This window comes from Gadus chalcogrammus, chromosome 3 (assembly GCF_026213295.1).
Source record: "Gadus chalcogrammus isolate NIFS_2021 chromosome 3, NIFS_Gcha_1.0, whole genome shotgun sequence".
In the NCBI taxonomy this organism is placed as follows: domain Eukaryota; kingdom Metazoa; phylum Chordata; class Actinopteri; order Gadiformes; family Gadidae; genus Gadus; species Gadus chalcogrammus.
The window spans coordinates 15,677,150-15,695,104 of NC_079414.1; the positions used below are offsets into that span (position 1 = coordinate 15,677,150).

At 46.7% G+C, this 17,955-nt stretch overlaps 1 protein-coding gene across 1 annotated transcript in view; it reads right to left on the reverse strand.

Annotated features, from left to right (window-relative positions):
- The window catches only part of cntln (centlein, centrosomal protein), a 99,537-nt gene that overhangs the window by 20,751 nt on the left and 60,831 nt on the right, over positions 1-17,955 (reverse strand). The window contains exons 20-24 of the mRNA XM_056586250.1: positions 12,616-12,858; positions 10,906-11,003; positions 5,985-6,111; positions 4,249-4,386; positions 3,466-3,651 (exon numbers count right to left, since the gene is read on the reverse strand). Coding sequence (XP_056442225.1) covers positions 3,466-3,651; positions 4,249-4,386; positions 5,985-6,111; positions 10,906-11,003; positions 12,616-12,858 — 792 coding nt within the window. The remainder of the gene's footprint in view (positions 1-3,465; positions 3,652-4,248; positions 4,387-5,984; positions 6,112-10,905; positions 11,004-12,615; positions 12,859-17,955) is intronic.

The following is a 17,955-nucleotide window of genomic DNA, read 5'->3' on the forward strand; positions in this document are numbered from 1 at the left end:
AGGCTATATGACTGACGGAAGGCCTACGCCTGGTTATTAGTATCCATGAAGCAACAGCACAAAAGAATAGAGCCACCGAGATCATAACTATTCGATTTAGGAGCGACTTTTCTAAAGAGGACACATCTAAACACTTTCTTAGAACAGGGATGATGAGGTTGTAGCCTGATGTCTCAACTCAACACTGTGCTAACCCAATAGGCCAAATGCATTTTTTGGTCAGTAGGACTTTATCATCCTATCTGCAAAAACGAAATACACATATAAATTATACAAATAAAATAAAATGAAGAATGCGCGATCTCCGAAGCCCCTTTCGCCAAGCCTATCTAAGGACCCCACGGCCCATTAGCCAGCCACTGGACTTCTTTACAGCCTAATAGATATTCACTGTCACCATGCAAAGGGTTACATTCAATTGACCTAAACCCTGCATGTGGGATAATCCAGAAGGAGATTAGGGCTGCGTTCACTATCACTCGCTCTCAGCCTTGAGACACTCAACACCCTAGGTGAGCGAATAAGGCCTTGTCTGTGTGTGTGTGTGTGTGTGTGTGTGTGTGTGTGTGTGTGTGTGTGTGTGTGTGTGTGTGTGTGTGTGTGTGTGTGTGTGTGTGTGTGTGTGTGTGTGTGTGTGTGTGTGCGCGCAAATTAGGAGCTCTTAGCTCATCAAGGCCTTGTTTGACAATCACGGTATTTCCAAGGGATGCTTCAGAATGGAGGGGGATTAGTGTGCTCAGATGGAGATCAAATGAGGAAGCCCTTTTTAATAACAAGCTAGCACTGGCTTCACACGGTGGGACACACAAGCCTACAAGCCTACACACACACACACACACACACACACACACACACACACACACACACACACACACACACACACACACACACACACACACACACACACACACACACACACACAAACGACAAGGCTGAAATAGTCCCTTTCTAATAAGGGAAACAAACAGGTTATGGAGGAACCTCATTCGCAAATTGAATTAACCCATGTAGTTATTTTCTAAAATTCCCGATGAGACTACAACCCTGTAAAAATAAAACATTTGTTCTTTGCACTACTTAGCACAGCCACTGTGCAGAGTAATGATGTCAATAAAATTCAATTTCATCGGACAAACAACAAGAACACCGTCGGAGGCTTAGCCACGGCTCATTGTAGAGTGTGTGTCTCAGAGTGTGTGTGTGTTTGTTGCAGTAGTCCCGCTATTCATGAGGACTGTTTAGCAGTTCAACTACAGTGCCTAAAGCCCCCGGGCGTGCAGGGAAGGGGGGGGCCAAAAGGGTTTCGCTTGGCGCACCATAAAGAAACTCCACCAGCACCACCAGAGACACAAAGGAACACACACACAAACAATACAGACCCACAAACACACACACACACACACACACACGTCACACACACACACAAATCCAAAGACACACATTCTCTCGCACACACACTAACACACAAACACACACACACAGACACACAGACACACACCCGTGCAGAGACACAGAAAGACACAGCCCTGCGGTAGTGATCAATACATGACAAGAGTAAATCTCCTCTGGACGTGGGGTGGACCAATCAGAGGCCTCTGTGTTCTTATGTGGGATCACAGGAGCCAGAGGGGAAACAACAATGATGTGAAGCCTGAACAACAGCACAGCGACCCCGCCAGCCCGGGGTTATGGGAAACAACAGCTGAGGAAAGGAAACATTTGTTACGTTTGGAAATGTATGCATATGTATGGATTTATGTATTTATGTGTGTGCGTGTGTGTGTGTGTGTGAGTGTGTGTGTGTACATAGGCAGCAGCTGTGGATATGAACGTATAATGTGGTTGATTTCTTACTGTGTGTAGCGGTATGCGTATTGATGAATTTGATCATGGCTTGTGGGCTGGTGGCTAGGATTATGTACATAGGAATAATCGCATCAAGGGAAAATCGTTTGAGTGAAAATTCCCTTTTCAACCAACAATAGGATCGTCTGTGTGTAGAGCGAACTTTAGCAGGCAGGAGGCCGCGCATGCCTACCACACACCCGGGACATGTCTTGGACAAGACTGTAAACCTATGATGAATGCGGTAAATATCAGCCGATAAAAAACTGTGTCCACAATGCGGTACTTGAACGGCGATGCAACCTCCACCTTGAACGCATTCCTCCTGCTGAACGCCATGTCGCAACTCTGCAGAGCCCGCCGTTCAGCCTTTATCAGGCACTGGCAGATGTGCATACAGACACACGTGCATGCAGACACGCACACACACTTGAGGTGGAAGGGACTGGTGGATTAGGTCTGGAAGATGGAGACAGCAAAGCCTTGTCCCAGCAGGGCTACAGTATGCTGACTGCAGTCCCCTGCATCCCCCCTGCATAACCTCTAGCATAACATACACACACACGCACACAATCCCAGGTACAAAGTCACACTAACAACTCCACTATGTGTACTTGGGAAGGCTTCGGTATACTGCAAACTAAATAGAATTAAGTGTTTAATTTAATTGTATGTGGTCCCACTGGTAAATTGACATTGAGTAGAGGGGGGATACATTGTAATTACATTTTGGGGGAAAAAAACGTGTTTGATGCGCATTGTCACTGTCATATTGGGACGTATATTCCATCTCATCCAAAATGGTCCACTCCCAGTGACTCCCCCGCCTGCCTGCGGTGGTGGTTTGGTCTGTGGTGAGTGGTGAGTGGTGAGCACAATCCATCTCCTTATCTAGCCAGGGACCATATCCTGGATAATAACACGCTTTGAGTGAGTAAATCAAGCAGATCCTGTTTTCTTATCTGTGAAAGTGTGTGTTGCTGACTGTGGGGGGCAGCAGTACGCCTCTCTGAGGCGGTCAACATCTTCCCGCTGTTGATGATCATCGCAATCTCTTGTTTTGCATCTTTTTTTATTTGCTTGTCCTTTGTTTCGTTAAGCGTTAAAATGTGGTAATGTACCGATCATGCACACGGGTGTTATTAGTGATTTCGCAACACAGCGCCGTTACAACTCTACCCTTTTAAAGTTTTTTAAAAATAGACACTAGCAAGAAATAAAACAGTAAGCATTATGGCGGTATTTCAATTTGATATTGTCAAGAATTAACCATTTAAAACACATATTTCTGCTCAATAGAAAACAAAAATCAAAGGAAAAAAAAACGTCCTTCCATTATACTATATTTTATTTATACTTTATATTTTTATTGTATTGATACTTAAAGCCCTTTACTTTTACACAGTGTAAGTGTAGTATTCAGGCCAGCTCGACAGATCAATCAATCAAAATTTGACTCAGACATCGCTTTTCATGCAACCCACCAATCTATTTTCAGCATTACAACAGACCAAGACGTAAAGATGAATTAATATAATTCTATACCTGGTACACACCACCCATGACCACCCCCTGACCTTTTTGAAATCCCCCACCTCCCCCCAGCCCCTCCCTGGTTACCTTGACGAAGGCGTGGAGCTGCTCCTTCTGGGAGGACGCCAGGCCCAGCCGTCTCTGCAGAACATCCAGGGCCTGGGAGCTCTGCTGGGTCAGGCCCTCCATCTGCCTAGTGGCGGTCTGCTCCAGCTGGGCCAGGGAGCGCTGTTCCGCCCCTACCTGGGCCTGCAGGGTCTCCAGGAGGCGCACCTGAGAAGAAGAGACGCGCAGGTAAACAGCGCGGAGAGCCGTCTCCTGGTGCTCTCCAGGCAAGGCGAGCAGAGTGTATTTATATAGTACCCTTCAAACACAAAAGCCACTGAGAGTGCTGCACAGATGCAGCAGGCATCCCGTTTTAAAGACTAAACGTCAACAAAGGGCTTACAAAGGACAATGGATTTAAAGACAATCATTTAAAGGAGAAATAATAATGTAAAGTATAAGAAGGTTAAGGAATAGAATATGCACAGCCATTATATTGTTTTTTTTAACAAAAGGCTGCGGACAAATAGAAAAGTACCTTTGATGCTCTTTCGTTAAGATGTAAAGGTCAAAGTTCTACGTAGGCTTAGAGTAAGGGTTGTATTACCACATCTGAGCAGATTCATTAGGGGCCAGAATATCGTCTTCAACGGGTCACTCTTAATGTTTTACAGGGTTAGGGCTGTGTTACACAACGTGACCGGTCTCATTAAAGGGCGGTGTGTGTGTGTGTGTGTGTGTGTGTGTGTGTGTGTGTGTGTGTGTGTGTGTGTGTGTGTGTGTGTGTGTGTGTGTGTGTGTGTGTGTGTGTGTGTGTGTGTGTACCTTTCTCTCCAGCTCCTCTCTGAGCTTGGTGCAGGAGGTCTCGTGATGGCTCTTCTCCGAGGTGGCCACACTCAGCCTCCTCTTCAGAGACTCGATGAAGGTCTTCCTGTTGTTGGCCTCCTCTGATTGGCTCTTCACCTGGGGGGAGGGGGAGACGTCGGAGGTGTAAGATGCAAGCAGGGTTATAGACTTAAGTCCATTTTATCCAAATCGTGTTCATCCAATGCTTTTATGCAAAGCGATGTACTGGTGAGGCTGAGAATAAGTAGTAGTAGTTTCTATTAGCATCTTGGACAGTATCTTACTACTATAATAGCATGCCTGTCGCACCAGTTATTCAAGTTACTCAAGTGGGCATGTGCCAAGCGCGAACGCATATATACACCGCATGCATATACAGAAACGCACACACATGCGGACACACTACACACACACAAGCACGCGCACACACCGCACGTCAACACAAAGGCAGCGACACAAACACGGAAGCACGCACGCACACACGCACAGCTAAGACGTTTAACGGCTCCGCCATTAGCACACATGCAGGTAAGAACACACACGCAAGCACGCACATGTGCACGAACATACACGGAAACGCACACACATACGCACACACACACACAAGCACGCGCACACACCGCACGTCAACACAAAGGTAGCGACACATACACACGCGCGCACACACACGCGCGCACACACACACGGACAGGTAAGATGTTTAACGGCTCCGCGTTCGGCACACGCGCAGTAAAGATCACACACGCACGCGCGCACACTGTAGCGACACTCGCCCCGGTAAGACGTTATGTTTTTAAACATAACGGCTCCGCAGTTTACAAACTCTCCCAGGTAAGACGTTCTGTCTATAAACTTTATAAATTGCGATAAAATAAGGGAAGAAACCATCTCTTACCTCGATAAGCAACGGCAGGTCGTTCATTTTGTAATATAAAAACCATTCAATTCAAACATCGCGCCGACCGGCATATCAACACAAAAGTTACTTGATCTTAAAGAGACAGTGTCCCTATAACACAACGAAAACAGGTCAATAACACAGTAAGCTTTGGTGAATAATGACCGTAGAGTCCACCACAAGACTACACTTTACTCTCTTCCTTGAGCCTCCCGAAATGTCTTGCGATATTAATATCACCCCTTCCCCCCTGCAGACTGTTTTAGTTGTTTTATTTTTCTTAGGTTTGTGTGTACGTTGTCTGTGACTGCAGGCTACTACTGCCTGTCTTGGCCAGGGCACTGGAAGAGATGTTTAATCTCAATGATTAATATTATTTTCAACTAACCAATAGTAGTTGCCTGTCAATGCACTTATCAGCCCTGGATAACAGTAAAAGCAATTTAATAATTGATTTGGATGCATAGTATACTACACTTTCCATTGAACAATTACCCCTGTTAATTACAACTAGAGGTTGAGCGTAAACTAATAATAATACTATTAAAGAGAAAAGCGAAGGAAAAACGAATTCCATCATGTACTGTGCTGTGACAGATAAAATGTGAATCTGTAAAAATCCCCAAACAACCAGAAAGACATTGATATCACCCTCTGTCATTTGTTGTCACTGCAATTCCCTGTTATGGGAAAAATGCAGAGTAAGGCCGAATGGAATTGTGGAACATCTACGACATCGGAGGAACCACAAGGCCATCTGCTGAACAGCTCCAGCTGCTCCAACAGCATCCCCTACCACTGCTGCCGTAACTCTAACCTTCCTCTCCAGATCCTCCACCTGGCCACGGTGGCTCCCCTCCCCATCCTGGAGCACCTTCAGCCTGGTGCGGAGGTCCTCCACCAGCTGCCGCTTCATCACCACGTCCCGCTCCGAGTGGCTCGCCCTGGGGCCGAGGGGGGAGGGGGGAGGGGGGTGGGGGGTGGGGTTGGAGGGGATAATGAGTGACACAGAGATCAATGTCATGGATGTGTGTGTGTTTGTGTTTCTGTGGGGGAGGGAGATTGTGTTTGTGTGTGTGTGTGTGTGTGTGTGTGTGTGTGTGTGTGTGTGTGTGTGTGTGTGTGTGTGTGTGTGTGTGTGTGTGTGTGTGTGTGTGTGTGTGTGTGTGTGTGTGTGTGTATGTGTTAGGTGGTAGGTGTGTGCCTGTGTAGGGGAGAAATAAACTGCATAAAGGGTCTCCTGTCACGCACACACATGGTGGCTTTCCAGCTCATTTGTTTAACACGGAGAGCGAGAGCGAGAGCGAGGAACATGAGGGCTGGCATGCACCAGTGTCCCTGTGCTGGGTATCAGGCATGACAGCTCATTATGACAACTAAATACACTGGCATGCTGTCTGAGGGGGTCGGTGATGGCTGCGTGCTGGAGGAGGAGAGGTGAGGGTTGGGGAGAGAGGCTGGCACACGGCTAATTTCCAGTCTCTAAGTGACAAAACGTTAGATCAAGTGACAAACAGCAGTCTTAATGTGTGGTGACACGATATGGCTGCGTGCAATTACACGCCATTTTTTTTTTACCGTTTTCCCTTCTTTTTGTACTAATGGGTAAGGCACACTCTCTTGGTATGAAAAACGTTGGCAGGGTGGTACAGAGTTACGTTTGAAAGGCTGATCAACTATCTTCTATTAGAATGGGAGTTAACCTTCTCAGAGGGCTGGACCTTACTACGCTTACTGCATTGTTGCAGTCTCAACACACAGGTTTCCTCTATGTTTCCTCTTTGTAACTTGTTGGAGCTGATCATGATGGAGGAAAAGTAGAGCCCCTTTTCGCTATACCGTTCTAACGGCATAGTTTGTGTCCAACACGTTCCATAATGGATGGAACAAGCTTCACATGTGCACAGCCTTGATCTATCATTGGACAATGATATTCTATGGATGTTCTCATTCAAATAAGAAAGTAACATATATTTTGAAAGAATGATTTGAATGGTGTTGTAAAGTCATTCCTTTTGTTCATGAAATGTAATGTATTTATATTTCATGTTTTCCTATATAAATACACACAGAATTTCAGTTATTCTTTCACACATCTTCATTAACACTATTTTAGAGTAATTTGTATGAATTTGTTCAATCATCAGCTATTGTGAACAATTTAAGATAAACACATAATTAACATTACATTTTTCTGTTTACTGTGCACGTAACAACTAATATACTAATACTAAATCACTGTCTAAATCAGACAATTACACTGGTTTACAAAGGTCTTTTCCAAAGCTTACATAGCCCTTATATTTTAAAGATGTAACAGTATTATTAATGAACACATTTGTGAAGAGATTTTTAATTATGTATCAACGATGATTCAAGTTATTACTGAACATTTTTCAAAACAAAACATACCCTAGCCTGCATATTTATGTAAAACACATTATCACAATAATCAAACTCACAGTCTCATTTCAAGTTAAACATGCATGTTTGTGTTTATGGGAACACACATTATTATGATTTCAGAAACTATTACGACTATCTATTTACATGATTGGTGCATTACGTTAGTGGGAAGCACTTACGTTAACACTATAGTTAGGGGCATATTTGAAAGAAAAAATAACATTTCTCATGGTTGCCTACACTACGGGGAATTAGAACAAATAGAATCGAGATCATAAGGATCCAGTTAATTAATATGTTTTTTCTTAAAAGAAGAAAAAAGAAGAAGTGGGATGTGGTGGATTCTTCCTCCCCCACAAATGCACGCTGGCCTGCTCTAAATAAACATATGACGCAATTCATCGGCAAGCCGCACTCTCTTCATCTCTCTCTTGCTAAGTAAATGTCCCCTTCTCTGCGTGCCAGGTCTGGCCTACTGCAAGGCCGCGTTTGCTTAAATAAATGTGAGCTTTGGATTGGCGTTAAATTAAATGAGAGAGAGAGAGAGAGGGTAGTTTAGCCTGGGGACCCCCCAGCCACACCAACCCCCTCCCGCCAAAGGACTTGGCCCTTAATGAGAAAAGCCATATCGAACCCCCTGTTCAAATGGCTGGCTGGTGTTTACTTAAAGACCCCCCCTATGGCAGTTTCCCCTTGCCCCCATGCTTGCAGCAATTAGATTGACAACATTTATTGTACATGCACGCTCTCGCTCCCTCTCTATACCTCTCTTCCACTCTCTCTGTCTCTCTTTCACTCACTCCCTCTCTCTCTCTCCGTCTCTCCCTCTTTCTCTCTTTCTGTGTCTCTCTCTTTCCATCACTCTTTCCTGTCTCTTGGTCTCTCCCCTTCTCTCCCTCTATTCAGTCTCTCTCTCTTTCTCTTTCTGAACACAACAGAGGATAAAAAAGAATGAGGAACAGCAGAGAGTGTGATCTGGATCTCCAAGCGTGCGTATAGCGGCTGGGGGGGGAGGGGGGATCGTAAGAAGAAAGACAACGAGAGCATCCAGCCGTAACCCATAACTACCGCCGTTTGTTCTCTTTGTTCTGCGCTTGTTGCCAATATTGTTCATCAAGCATGCGTGTATTGTAATAAAAACAGTCAGCGGTCCGACGTGTGTGCAGCATGCGTATGCACGTGCACCCCTCTGTGCGTGTACGCGATGCGTGTGTGTGTGTGTGTGTGCGTATGCAGTTCCTGGTGAGTTTGTAGCGGAGCACGGAGCTCAGCCCTTGGTTGTGCATGTGGCTGATAGACAACAAGGCTGCAGATGAAAGCGCCAGCTTCATAAATAAGGCAGGGCTCTGGTGCCGGATATTGACTGAGGACACGCCGGTGTACTTTGAAATTCATTTCTTTTCTTTTGCCCGCGTCTCTCCTTTAAGATGAGGCAGCCCTGCTCCCCGTGTGTGTGTGTACCGAGATGTATATTTCAGAGGCGTCTAGACATGTCTTTCATTCTGAGAAGGGGGGTCCCTCCGTGGAGGAAAACACCGGGCGCGGATGGAGTGACGGCGAGTTTTGTCTCGGTGTGTGTGTGTGTGTGTGTGAGAGGGGGGCCTGCCAAGGCTGTCGTGGAAGGCAAGTCTAGTTGCCGTGTGTCTGGCTGTGATCCGCCGTGCTTTGGTCACAAGGTGTAAACACATCGCCACTGTGATTGTTACACATAAGACAAGGATGCATTATTGAGATTGGGATGGGCGAGGGACACCGCGATGCACTGTGCTGCCGAGGGGGAAAGAGAGAGCGATATGGGGAGGTACAGAGAGATGGCATTGGGGAGGGAGGGAGAGAGAGAGAGAGAGAGAGAGAGAGAGTGAGGATGAGATAGTGAGAGAAAGCGCGGAAGAGAGAGTGTGGGGGAAAAGGCAACTTGTTTGTTTGTACCTTCCTCTATAGTTCAAAGATGAGTTCCGACTGCAGGAAAGGACATATTTGTTTTTAATAGGATTCTTTCTTTCCCTGCTTTTCTTTTCCCTTTGACGGTTTTCCCCGGCGAGTTGCTTATACATCCATACGATGTGTGTGGACGTTAAGCAGGGCAGCGCTAGAGAGGTGAACCATGCAACTCATTAGGGCTAGGGAGGCCCACGGGCTGCACCGCTGCTGTGTGTGGGTTTGGGTGTCATGAGCTCAAATGATCCCTCCCGCGGCATGCGCGCACACACACACATGGGTGCGCGCACACACACACGTGCGCGCAAACACACACCCACACGCGATCAATATTGCTGCTTTGATCACGGCTGCATATCAGCTCTCCACATTAGCTACACAACACTACATGACATGGGGCACATGCATGCGCACGTGAAAGTACATGCGCACACACAGACACACACCAAAGATGGATAAAAAAAAAATTGGTTCTCCTTCATTTGCATTGAACATGCAGGGATGTGGCCGCTCTGCTCGCCACGAAGACATTGAGATGAGAGCTGCAGCAGACAGAGAGCTGCCACACGGGGGAATCTAACACTGCACATGAGTCCATGGAAAAACAGCACGAGAGGGGGTGAGAGGAGACCCAGACCCAGAGAGAGGGAGAGGGGGAGAGAGGGGAGCGAGACCCAGAGAGAGGGAGAGGGGGAGAGAGGGGAGCAAGACCCAGAGAGAGGGAGAAGGGGAGAGAGGGGAGCGAGACCCAGAGAGAGGGAGAGGGGGAGAGAGGGGAGCAAGACCCAGAGAGAGGGAGAAGGGGAGAGAGGGGAGCGAGATCCAGAGAGGGGGGGAGGGGGAGAGAGGGGAGCGAGATCCAGAGAGGGGGGGAGGGGGAGAGAGGGGAGCGAGATCCAGAGAGGGGGGGAGGGGGGGGGAAGCGAGACCCAGAGAGAGGGAGAGGGGGAGAGGGGAGCGAGACCCAGAGAGAGAGAGAGAGAGAGAGAGAGAGAGAGAGAGAGAGAGAGAGAGAGAGAGAGAGAGAGCGAGGGAGTCAGACCCAGAGAGAGAGAGAGAGAGAGAGAGAGAGGGGAGTCAGACCCAGAGAGAGAGAGAGAGAGAGAGAGAGAGAGAGAGAGAGAGAGAGAGAGAGAGAGAGAGAGAGAGAGAGAGAGAGAGAGAGAGAGAGAGAGAGAGAGAGAGAGACAGAGAGATGAAGAAGGGAAAGAATGAGCAGGGAAATTAGCGGAGCTAAAAATAAATAAACAAATATAAATATAGTCTAATAGAAGAGACTGAAAAGAGAAAAACTGAAGAAAGAGAAAAAAACAAAGGGGGGGATAACGAATGAAAAGATGAGCGGGTTGTGGCTGAATAAGAGGGGTGAAGTGGGGGGACGGAGGGATCCTCACTTGTCCTGCAGCATGCGGAGCTTGTCCTCCTTGTCCTGCACCTGGGCACGGAGGGTCTTGATGGCCGACGCCTGCCTGGACGCCTCTGCACTGCCACTCTGCAGGGCGAGAGACATAGATCGAAATAGAGAGAGAGAGAGAGAGAGAGAGAGAGAGAGAGAGAGATAGAGAGAGAGAGAGAGAGAGAGAGAGAGAGAGAGAGAGAGAGAGAGAGAGAGAGAGAACGCGATAGAGAAAATGAGAGTGGAAGAGAGGGAGCTGTATATAGATCTTTAGGTTTGAATGTATTTTTTATTGTCTTTTGTGTCTTTTGTCTTATTTCTTATATATATCCATGCCAATAAAGAGAGAGAAGAGAGTTAAAGAGAGAGAGAATGTTAATGTTTTTGTGTGTGTGTGTTTGAGATGGGGGGGTAGGTGGCTGACGACAGGTCAAACGCTGCGTGTTGTCTCATTACAGCGACAGCGGGGGTGGAGGGGGGAGAAGGATCAGCTTCCAGAGGTTAAGTGGGACGAAGGCAGTGTGTTAATAAGAGCAGTGATTAAGAGCAATGACATCCTCAAACTACTGCACTACCATGAGATACCTGTTAATTAGGGCCATATGTTTACATGTCAATTAATACCGGAAGAAAGGATCAAATAAATGTGTGCATCGATGGAACATATACATTCAACCTTGTAATAGACACATTTTTTGCTTGTAAGTTATTTATGCTATTTAACTCCTGCCTTAGTTTGCAATCCAAAACCAAATTTTCCCATGTTGACGTCTCAAACTAGACGGCACATTATATATAATGACTCTCCTCTCGTGGTTGTCCTGGCTGATATGGGTCTGGTGTCTCCCCCGGGAGTGGGGGGGGGGGGGGGGGGGGGAGATGTTTAATTATGCACCCGTTCTTGGGGGCCTAGTCCCCAGGGCTCTCCCCCCTGTTAGCGTACCCCTGACATGGGCCTGGTGGTGTCTAGCAGTCTGCTGGGTGACCCTGGTTAGGGGCTGGGGCTGTGGTGGGAGCGAGGCGGGGACCCCCCTGCTGTGCACCACTTACACCTGAAGCCCCTGCCGGGCGTAGAGCCTCCAGGGGCTCCCTGTCCGTTCATGAGCGAGGGCACAGAGAGCTGGCCCACTCACCTCAGACATCACATGTGGTTTCCATCAATTCGGTGTAAAGCTGATTTTTCTATTTATATATCTTGTTTTTTAAGGCATTATAGGAAGTTGGTGGTTTCAATTTCAATGTTTTCACAAATGCAGATACAATGTTTAAATAAATCATAAAATATACAAAAAAGGACATCTCTTTTTGTAGCTACAACACCGTTTCAATGTTGATTCATGTTGTTTAATGTAAAGAATTGAATCAAAAACTAAGCAAGAACTTAAAGAAAGATCTTAAAATATAAAATAATTAATGAATAATTAGGTCTCTTCTCAGCCTTCAGTGTTTGCAACAAAATAAGACCATCCCGACCCAATAACGCAGTTGTAATGATTAGGTTATAGTACACATGTGTACTATAAAAACAACAAAAAACATAAAAATAAAACCAAACAAACAACAGGAAACCTGCATTCGGCCGGTTTCACGCCCCCAACCCCCCAACCCCCCACTCTTCCCAACCAACCCCCCACTCTCCCCAACCGACCCCCCCCCCCCCCCACACACACACACCACCACCACTGCTCCCGCCCTAATAAGCACTGACCTTGAGCTTGCCTTGGAGCTGCTTGACCTCGGCCTCTAGGGCCTGGAGGCCGAGGTTATTAGGAGCGGTCAGGCCCCTGCCCTGACAGGAGCAGCTCTCCGCCGCTCCGGTTGCTGCTGCTGGTGGAGCTGGTGGTGGTGGTGGTGGTGGTGGTGGTGGGAGCTGCATCTTTCTCCACTGCTCCAGCTCCATCTCCAGGACTTTTTTCTGCAACTCCACCCCGGCCAGGTCACAGGTCAGCTTCTGGGCCGGGCAAACACGGGGCAAGAACCCGAGAAATAGTTTTAGAGTAGAAAAAGAACGGGGACCCCCTGGCAGAGTAACAGAGCCTGGAGGATCGTGGAAAAACGATGAATCAATGAAGGAGGCGATGACGTTCACAGAAGTCCAGATGTTACAGGCAACGACAACAACAACAACAACAACAAGCGCCTAAAATAAACAAAACTTAAAGTTAAGGGGAAAGGAAAATCTAAATTTTCACTCATTTTAAACAACAACGCTTTTATCCAAAGCAACGTGAGGCAGATTTGACTGTTAAATCAGATGAAGGTATAATAAAGAAGGAAAATATGTTTGTTTTTGCATTGAATTTAGAGAGTGCAAAGCTATTTATATTATTTCTTGTGTGTCTACATAATACAGGATAATTGCGACCCCAGAGTGAATTATAACAATAGCTCGATTCACCCGTTCCTTTTCTGTGACTCCACTTCCACCGTTGTTATGCTAACAAGTACGTTGAGTGACATCATCAGGGCGGGCCTCTCCGTGTGATTGACATGTGTAATAGAGCTGTCCTGCAGATACTGAGCGTCCGCGGGGACAAAGGCAGTCTCGCGTTAAGTCTATTAGAGTGGTGGAGTACACCGGCATCCCTAGCTTATGCGGTGGGGTAGCGCAAAGTCAGCACATTCCACACACACCATTAACATTCGGGGTGATCACTTTCAGTCCATAACCATCCCCGACAGCATTAAGCCTATACAACAAAAAATAGATGGAGGTGTTCTGAACAGTGATGCAGGGGTGGGTCCGCCGGGGTCTTGCTTTGATTCCAAGCTGTCACCGTCAGCCCATCTGATCTGATCACATGATATCAACGCTGCGAATGCTTCACAGTGTGAGACAGATGAAACAAGAGAGCTGGATATGCATATAGACACAAACACACACACACAAACAGGCACAGAAATACTTTGCAGCACTCACATGCTTGCACATGCATGGACACATATGAGCGACACACACACACATACATGCATATGTGTGTGGGTGTGTGTATGTATACACACACCCATAGAAGTGCACACACACATTCGCAATGCCCCGACACACACACAAACACACAAACCCACACAGACTCTGGAGTTTTGGGTAGATTCCGGAACGGCCGCTCCATTCCAGGCCAAACTGGCTGGTGGACAATATTATAGTTTTTATATTTTTCAATAATATAACCTTGTATTATTTACTCGTCAGTACGATGCAAAGCCCCTAGCTCAGTTAGAAACTTGCAGAGCACACTGGAAGCTGAACACGGCGGTACTCAGACAGAGAAGAATGCACTGGAATCCGAACACAGACATTCTCAGACACTACACGCTAATAGCAACGGCACGCTGTAGCACTGTATAAGTACTCCTAGTTCTCCGATCGGTACAGTCGTTTTGGATAGTGCCTAAATATCGTGGGCCACGGCAATTGCCTTTCATTATCATAAGATATGCCCAGTGGTGTTTGTTGGTCATCAGGGTACAATCATTTTAATTGTACCCCTAGTGTCACCCAATAACAAAATATATATATTAGTAAATTATTATTTGGACCAATATGCCTAAGTTTGGGTAACATAAGTTTGGATGACATTGAGATATTAATTAATTAATTAGCACCTAACTAATCGATCTGGCTAGTCGATCACTTTCAGCAAAAAACTAGAACATCATATTATAACAGAAAAATACCTATTATTATGAATCCATAATTTTTTATGGATTGTGATGTTAAATTTATTTCAAAAGCATGTGGCTTTCTGGCATACAGGTTCTGTGATTCAAATTCTAAACCTATGGGCTTGTTTTGAACTCACATCATGCCTGACTGGAGTCCTGTTTGAGTTGTCATGCAGTGATTAAGTTAGTGGATCAAGGACTGCCAACTGAAAAGCAAACACTGTCAAAATGCGTGCACACGCACACACACACACACACACACACACACACACACACACACACACACACACACACACACACACACACACACACACACACACACACACACACACACACACACAGGGTTGGAAGCACTGAGTCCCAGGAGTCGCTTGGCTGCTCTGCATACATGGAGGTTATTGATATCCTGTTGGCACCTTTTAATAGAAGATCCCTCTCTTGTTTTAGGTTTCCTCTGCCTTGTTCCAGACCCGGCTCACTCCCCTGAGGGGGGGAGAGAGGGGAGAGATAGGAAAGGGATAAAATGGAAAGTGAGACTAAGCAAGAGAGAGGGGAGGGAGAATGAACAAGATAGAGATAAAGATTACAGTGGCGTAAGTGACAGAGAAAGGAACAGAGAGAGACAAAGAGAGACAGGGAATGAGAGAGACATAAGAACAAAGATTGAGATCGATCGACTTAGACAGCGGAGAGAGAGCAGTGGAAAGAGAGCGAGAGAGAGAGACTTACTAAGAGAGGGAGAGACTAGGAACACAGTAGTGGCAGTAGGGTACATTTTAAGATAGAGAGGGACTTACTAAGTGAGGGTGAGACTGGGAAACACAATAGTGGCAGTAGGGTACATATTAAGGTAGAGAGAGACTTATTAACAGAGGGCCATACTGGGAACACACTAGTGGCAGTCGGGTACATATTAAGAGTGGCATTGATGACACTTCCCGTAAGACAGGCTTTGATTTCATGGCCATTTTCAGCCCTGCTGAGGGATGACTCTGACACTGGCTGTGATGTATTGAGGGGCTATTAGGATATCTCTCTCTCTCTCTCTCTCTCTCTCTCTCCCTCTCTCCCTCTCTCCCTCTCTCCCTCTCTCCCTCTCCCCCCCTCTCTCTCTCTCTCTCTCTCTCTCTCTCTCTCACATGGTTGCTCACCAGGCGGCAGCTAGTGGTCTCCACGGTGCCGTAGCGAGTGATACCCAATCATTAAGGATAAATAAGGAGACAGAGGCTCCTGAAATAGCCACTTCCCTGCAGCACACACACAAATGCACACACTCACAAGGACAAATGACACACACACTAGGTGGTGTGTATCTGGCGGCGTGCGTCTCAGTATATCGACGCTGTACGATGTCCTAGGCAAAAGTCACATACACACACACACACATACACACACACACACACACACACACACACACACACACACACACACACACACACACACACACACACACACACACACACACACACACACACACACACACACACACACACACAAAATGACATACATCTCTGGTTCCCCATTAGGGTATTCCCACTCTGCCTTGTTTTGACCAAACCTTTAACAAGACAAGGTCTGGATAAGGATCAGTACTAGAGCTATCACCTTGCACTTGTGTGTCCAATGTGAAATAGATCTAGAACATTCCACTTGAATGTTAAATGTGATGTAGATATTTAGACACAGTTTTTACATCGTGCTATGCTCTTTGCTCTGCTGTAATCCTATGTTAATCCAACCTGTTCGATGCATAAGGGGAGGGGGTGTGCTTGTGTGTGTGTGTGTGTGTGTGTGTGTGTGTGTGTGTGTGTGTGTGTGTGTGTGTGTGTGTGTGTGTGTGCGCTTGATTGTGTGTCAGGGTTGAAGGGAAGGGACTAAGATGGATAATCCAGAAGCCAAAACGATCCCGTGTACGTTCAAGATACGCATGACCGGCACATTTTTCAGGAAGGTGAAATTACTGCCGGTAAGACTGCTTCACCTGTCACCTGAAGTTCTGCTAAGCTCCTTGCACTGCCAAAAGGTGATGGTGGAAGGGGGAAGAAGAAAGAAGAAAAAGGAAAATGTATGCATATAAATATATAAAACAAATGACAAGATCTCCCCCCCCCCCCCCCCCCCCCCCCAGTCATAATAATACGGTCAGGTCAACGCTGTGGAGAATAAAGACGTAGAGAGAACAAGGAGACGTTGAAAGGGTCAGGGGTGAGGACAGTACAACGTGCCACAGTATGATGAGCTGTGTGATTTGTTTCAGACGTACAGCGACAGCTCATTTGTCACTGGCTGCCGGGTCTCTGTGTTCTCCGGCACTCCTGGTCTATGGGGAAGATGTGCTACTGCTGCTGCTGGCAGTGACTGACTGATCAAAGTGTCCCTGGCTTGCTGAACATGTGTTCTACTTTGGCTGGGGCACAGAGAGGCCCAGGGAGGCCCAGGGAGGCTTTCTCTGCCCGACCCATCCACACCTCTCACGTCACCGGTCCTCCAGTCTTTACGGTGCATCGAAATCCCACGTTTGGCACGTGGCGTAAGAACACAGTTTTAAAGGCAGTGTATAGTATAGAGCCACGGTTCAGAATCCAATCTATAACATGGTAGGATAGAGGCTGTTGGGTGTAGAGTAGGTGGATTACCTATGTTATGTTGCCAAAAAGCAAGGTTTACGGAGAAACAACAAATGATAAAACAGAAAAAAAAAAGACATGACCAAAGAAAAGAAGAAGCAAGAAATGCAGAAAGGGTAATAAATATAAATACAAAATCTAAGAATTCAGAAGCAATTTTAGAGAAATAGAAAGAAAATCTGAAAAAAATAAAGTAAAAGGAACAACAGGAAAAAGATGACTGCAGGATGAAGAGCAGGGGCAGGTCTTGTGTGAAACACTCATGCTACTTCTCAGACGTGGGCCCCCTCACGGAGGCCCTCTTGAGCCAATTACAGGCAGCATGTGCTGGCCAGAGTGCCGGCCAACACAGCCTGGAACAAACCCAAAGTCTGGCACCTCTTGGCCTCTCCAGTGAGGGCAACACGGCATGGCTTTTGCCAGTCAGTCTTGTAGTCCAACTTTCTCTGTGGCGCGGTGGCATTAATACTGCAGCACAGAGAGAGGAAGCAAACAGGAATACAACAACCGCCCTTCTGTCAAGACACTCTCACTGGCCACTGTGTCTGTGTCCATGCGGGCAGGCTGATGCGGGTGTGTGTCGGTATTTGTGTGTGAGAATTCATGGGGTTGCCATTACTGCAGCTGTTCTGTTTGTGTGTGGGTGTTGATATGTGTGTATGTGTGTGTGTGCCTGGGCGCATGTAAGTGTGTGTGTGTGTGTGTGTGTGCGTGAGTGTTCGGGCGTATGTGTGTATATGTTTGTAAACGTGTGCTTG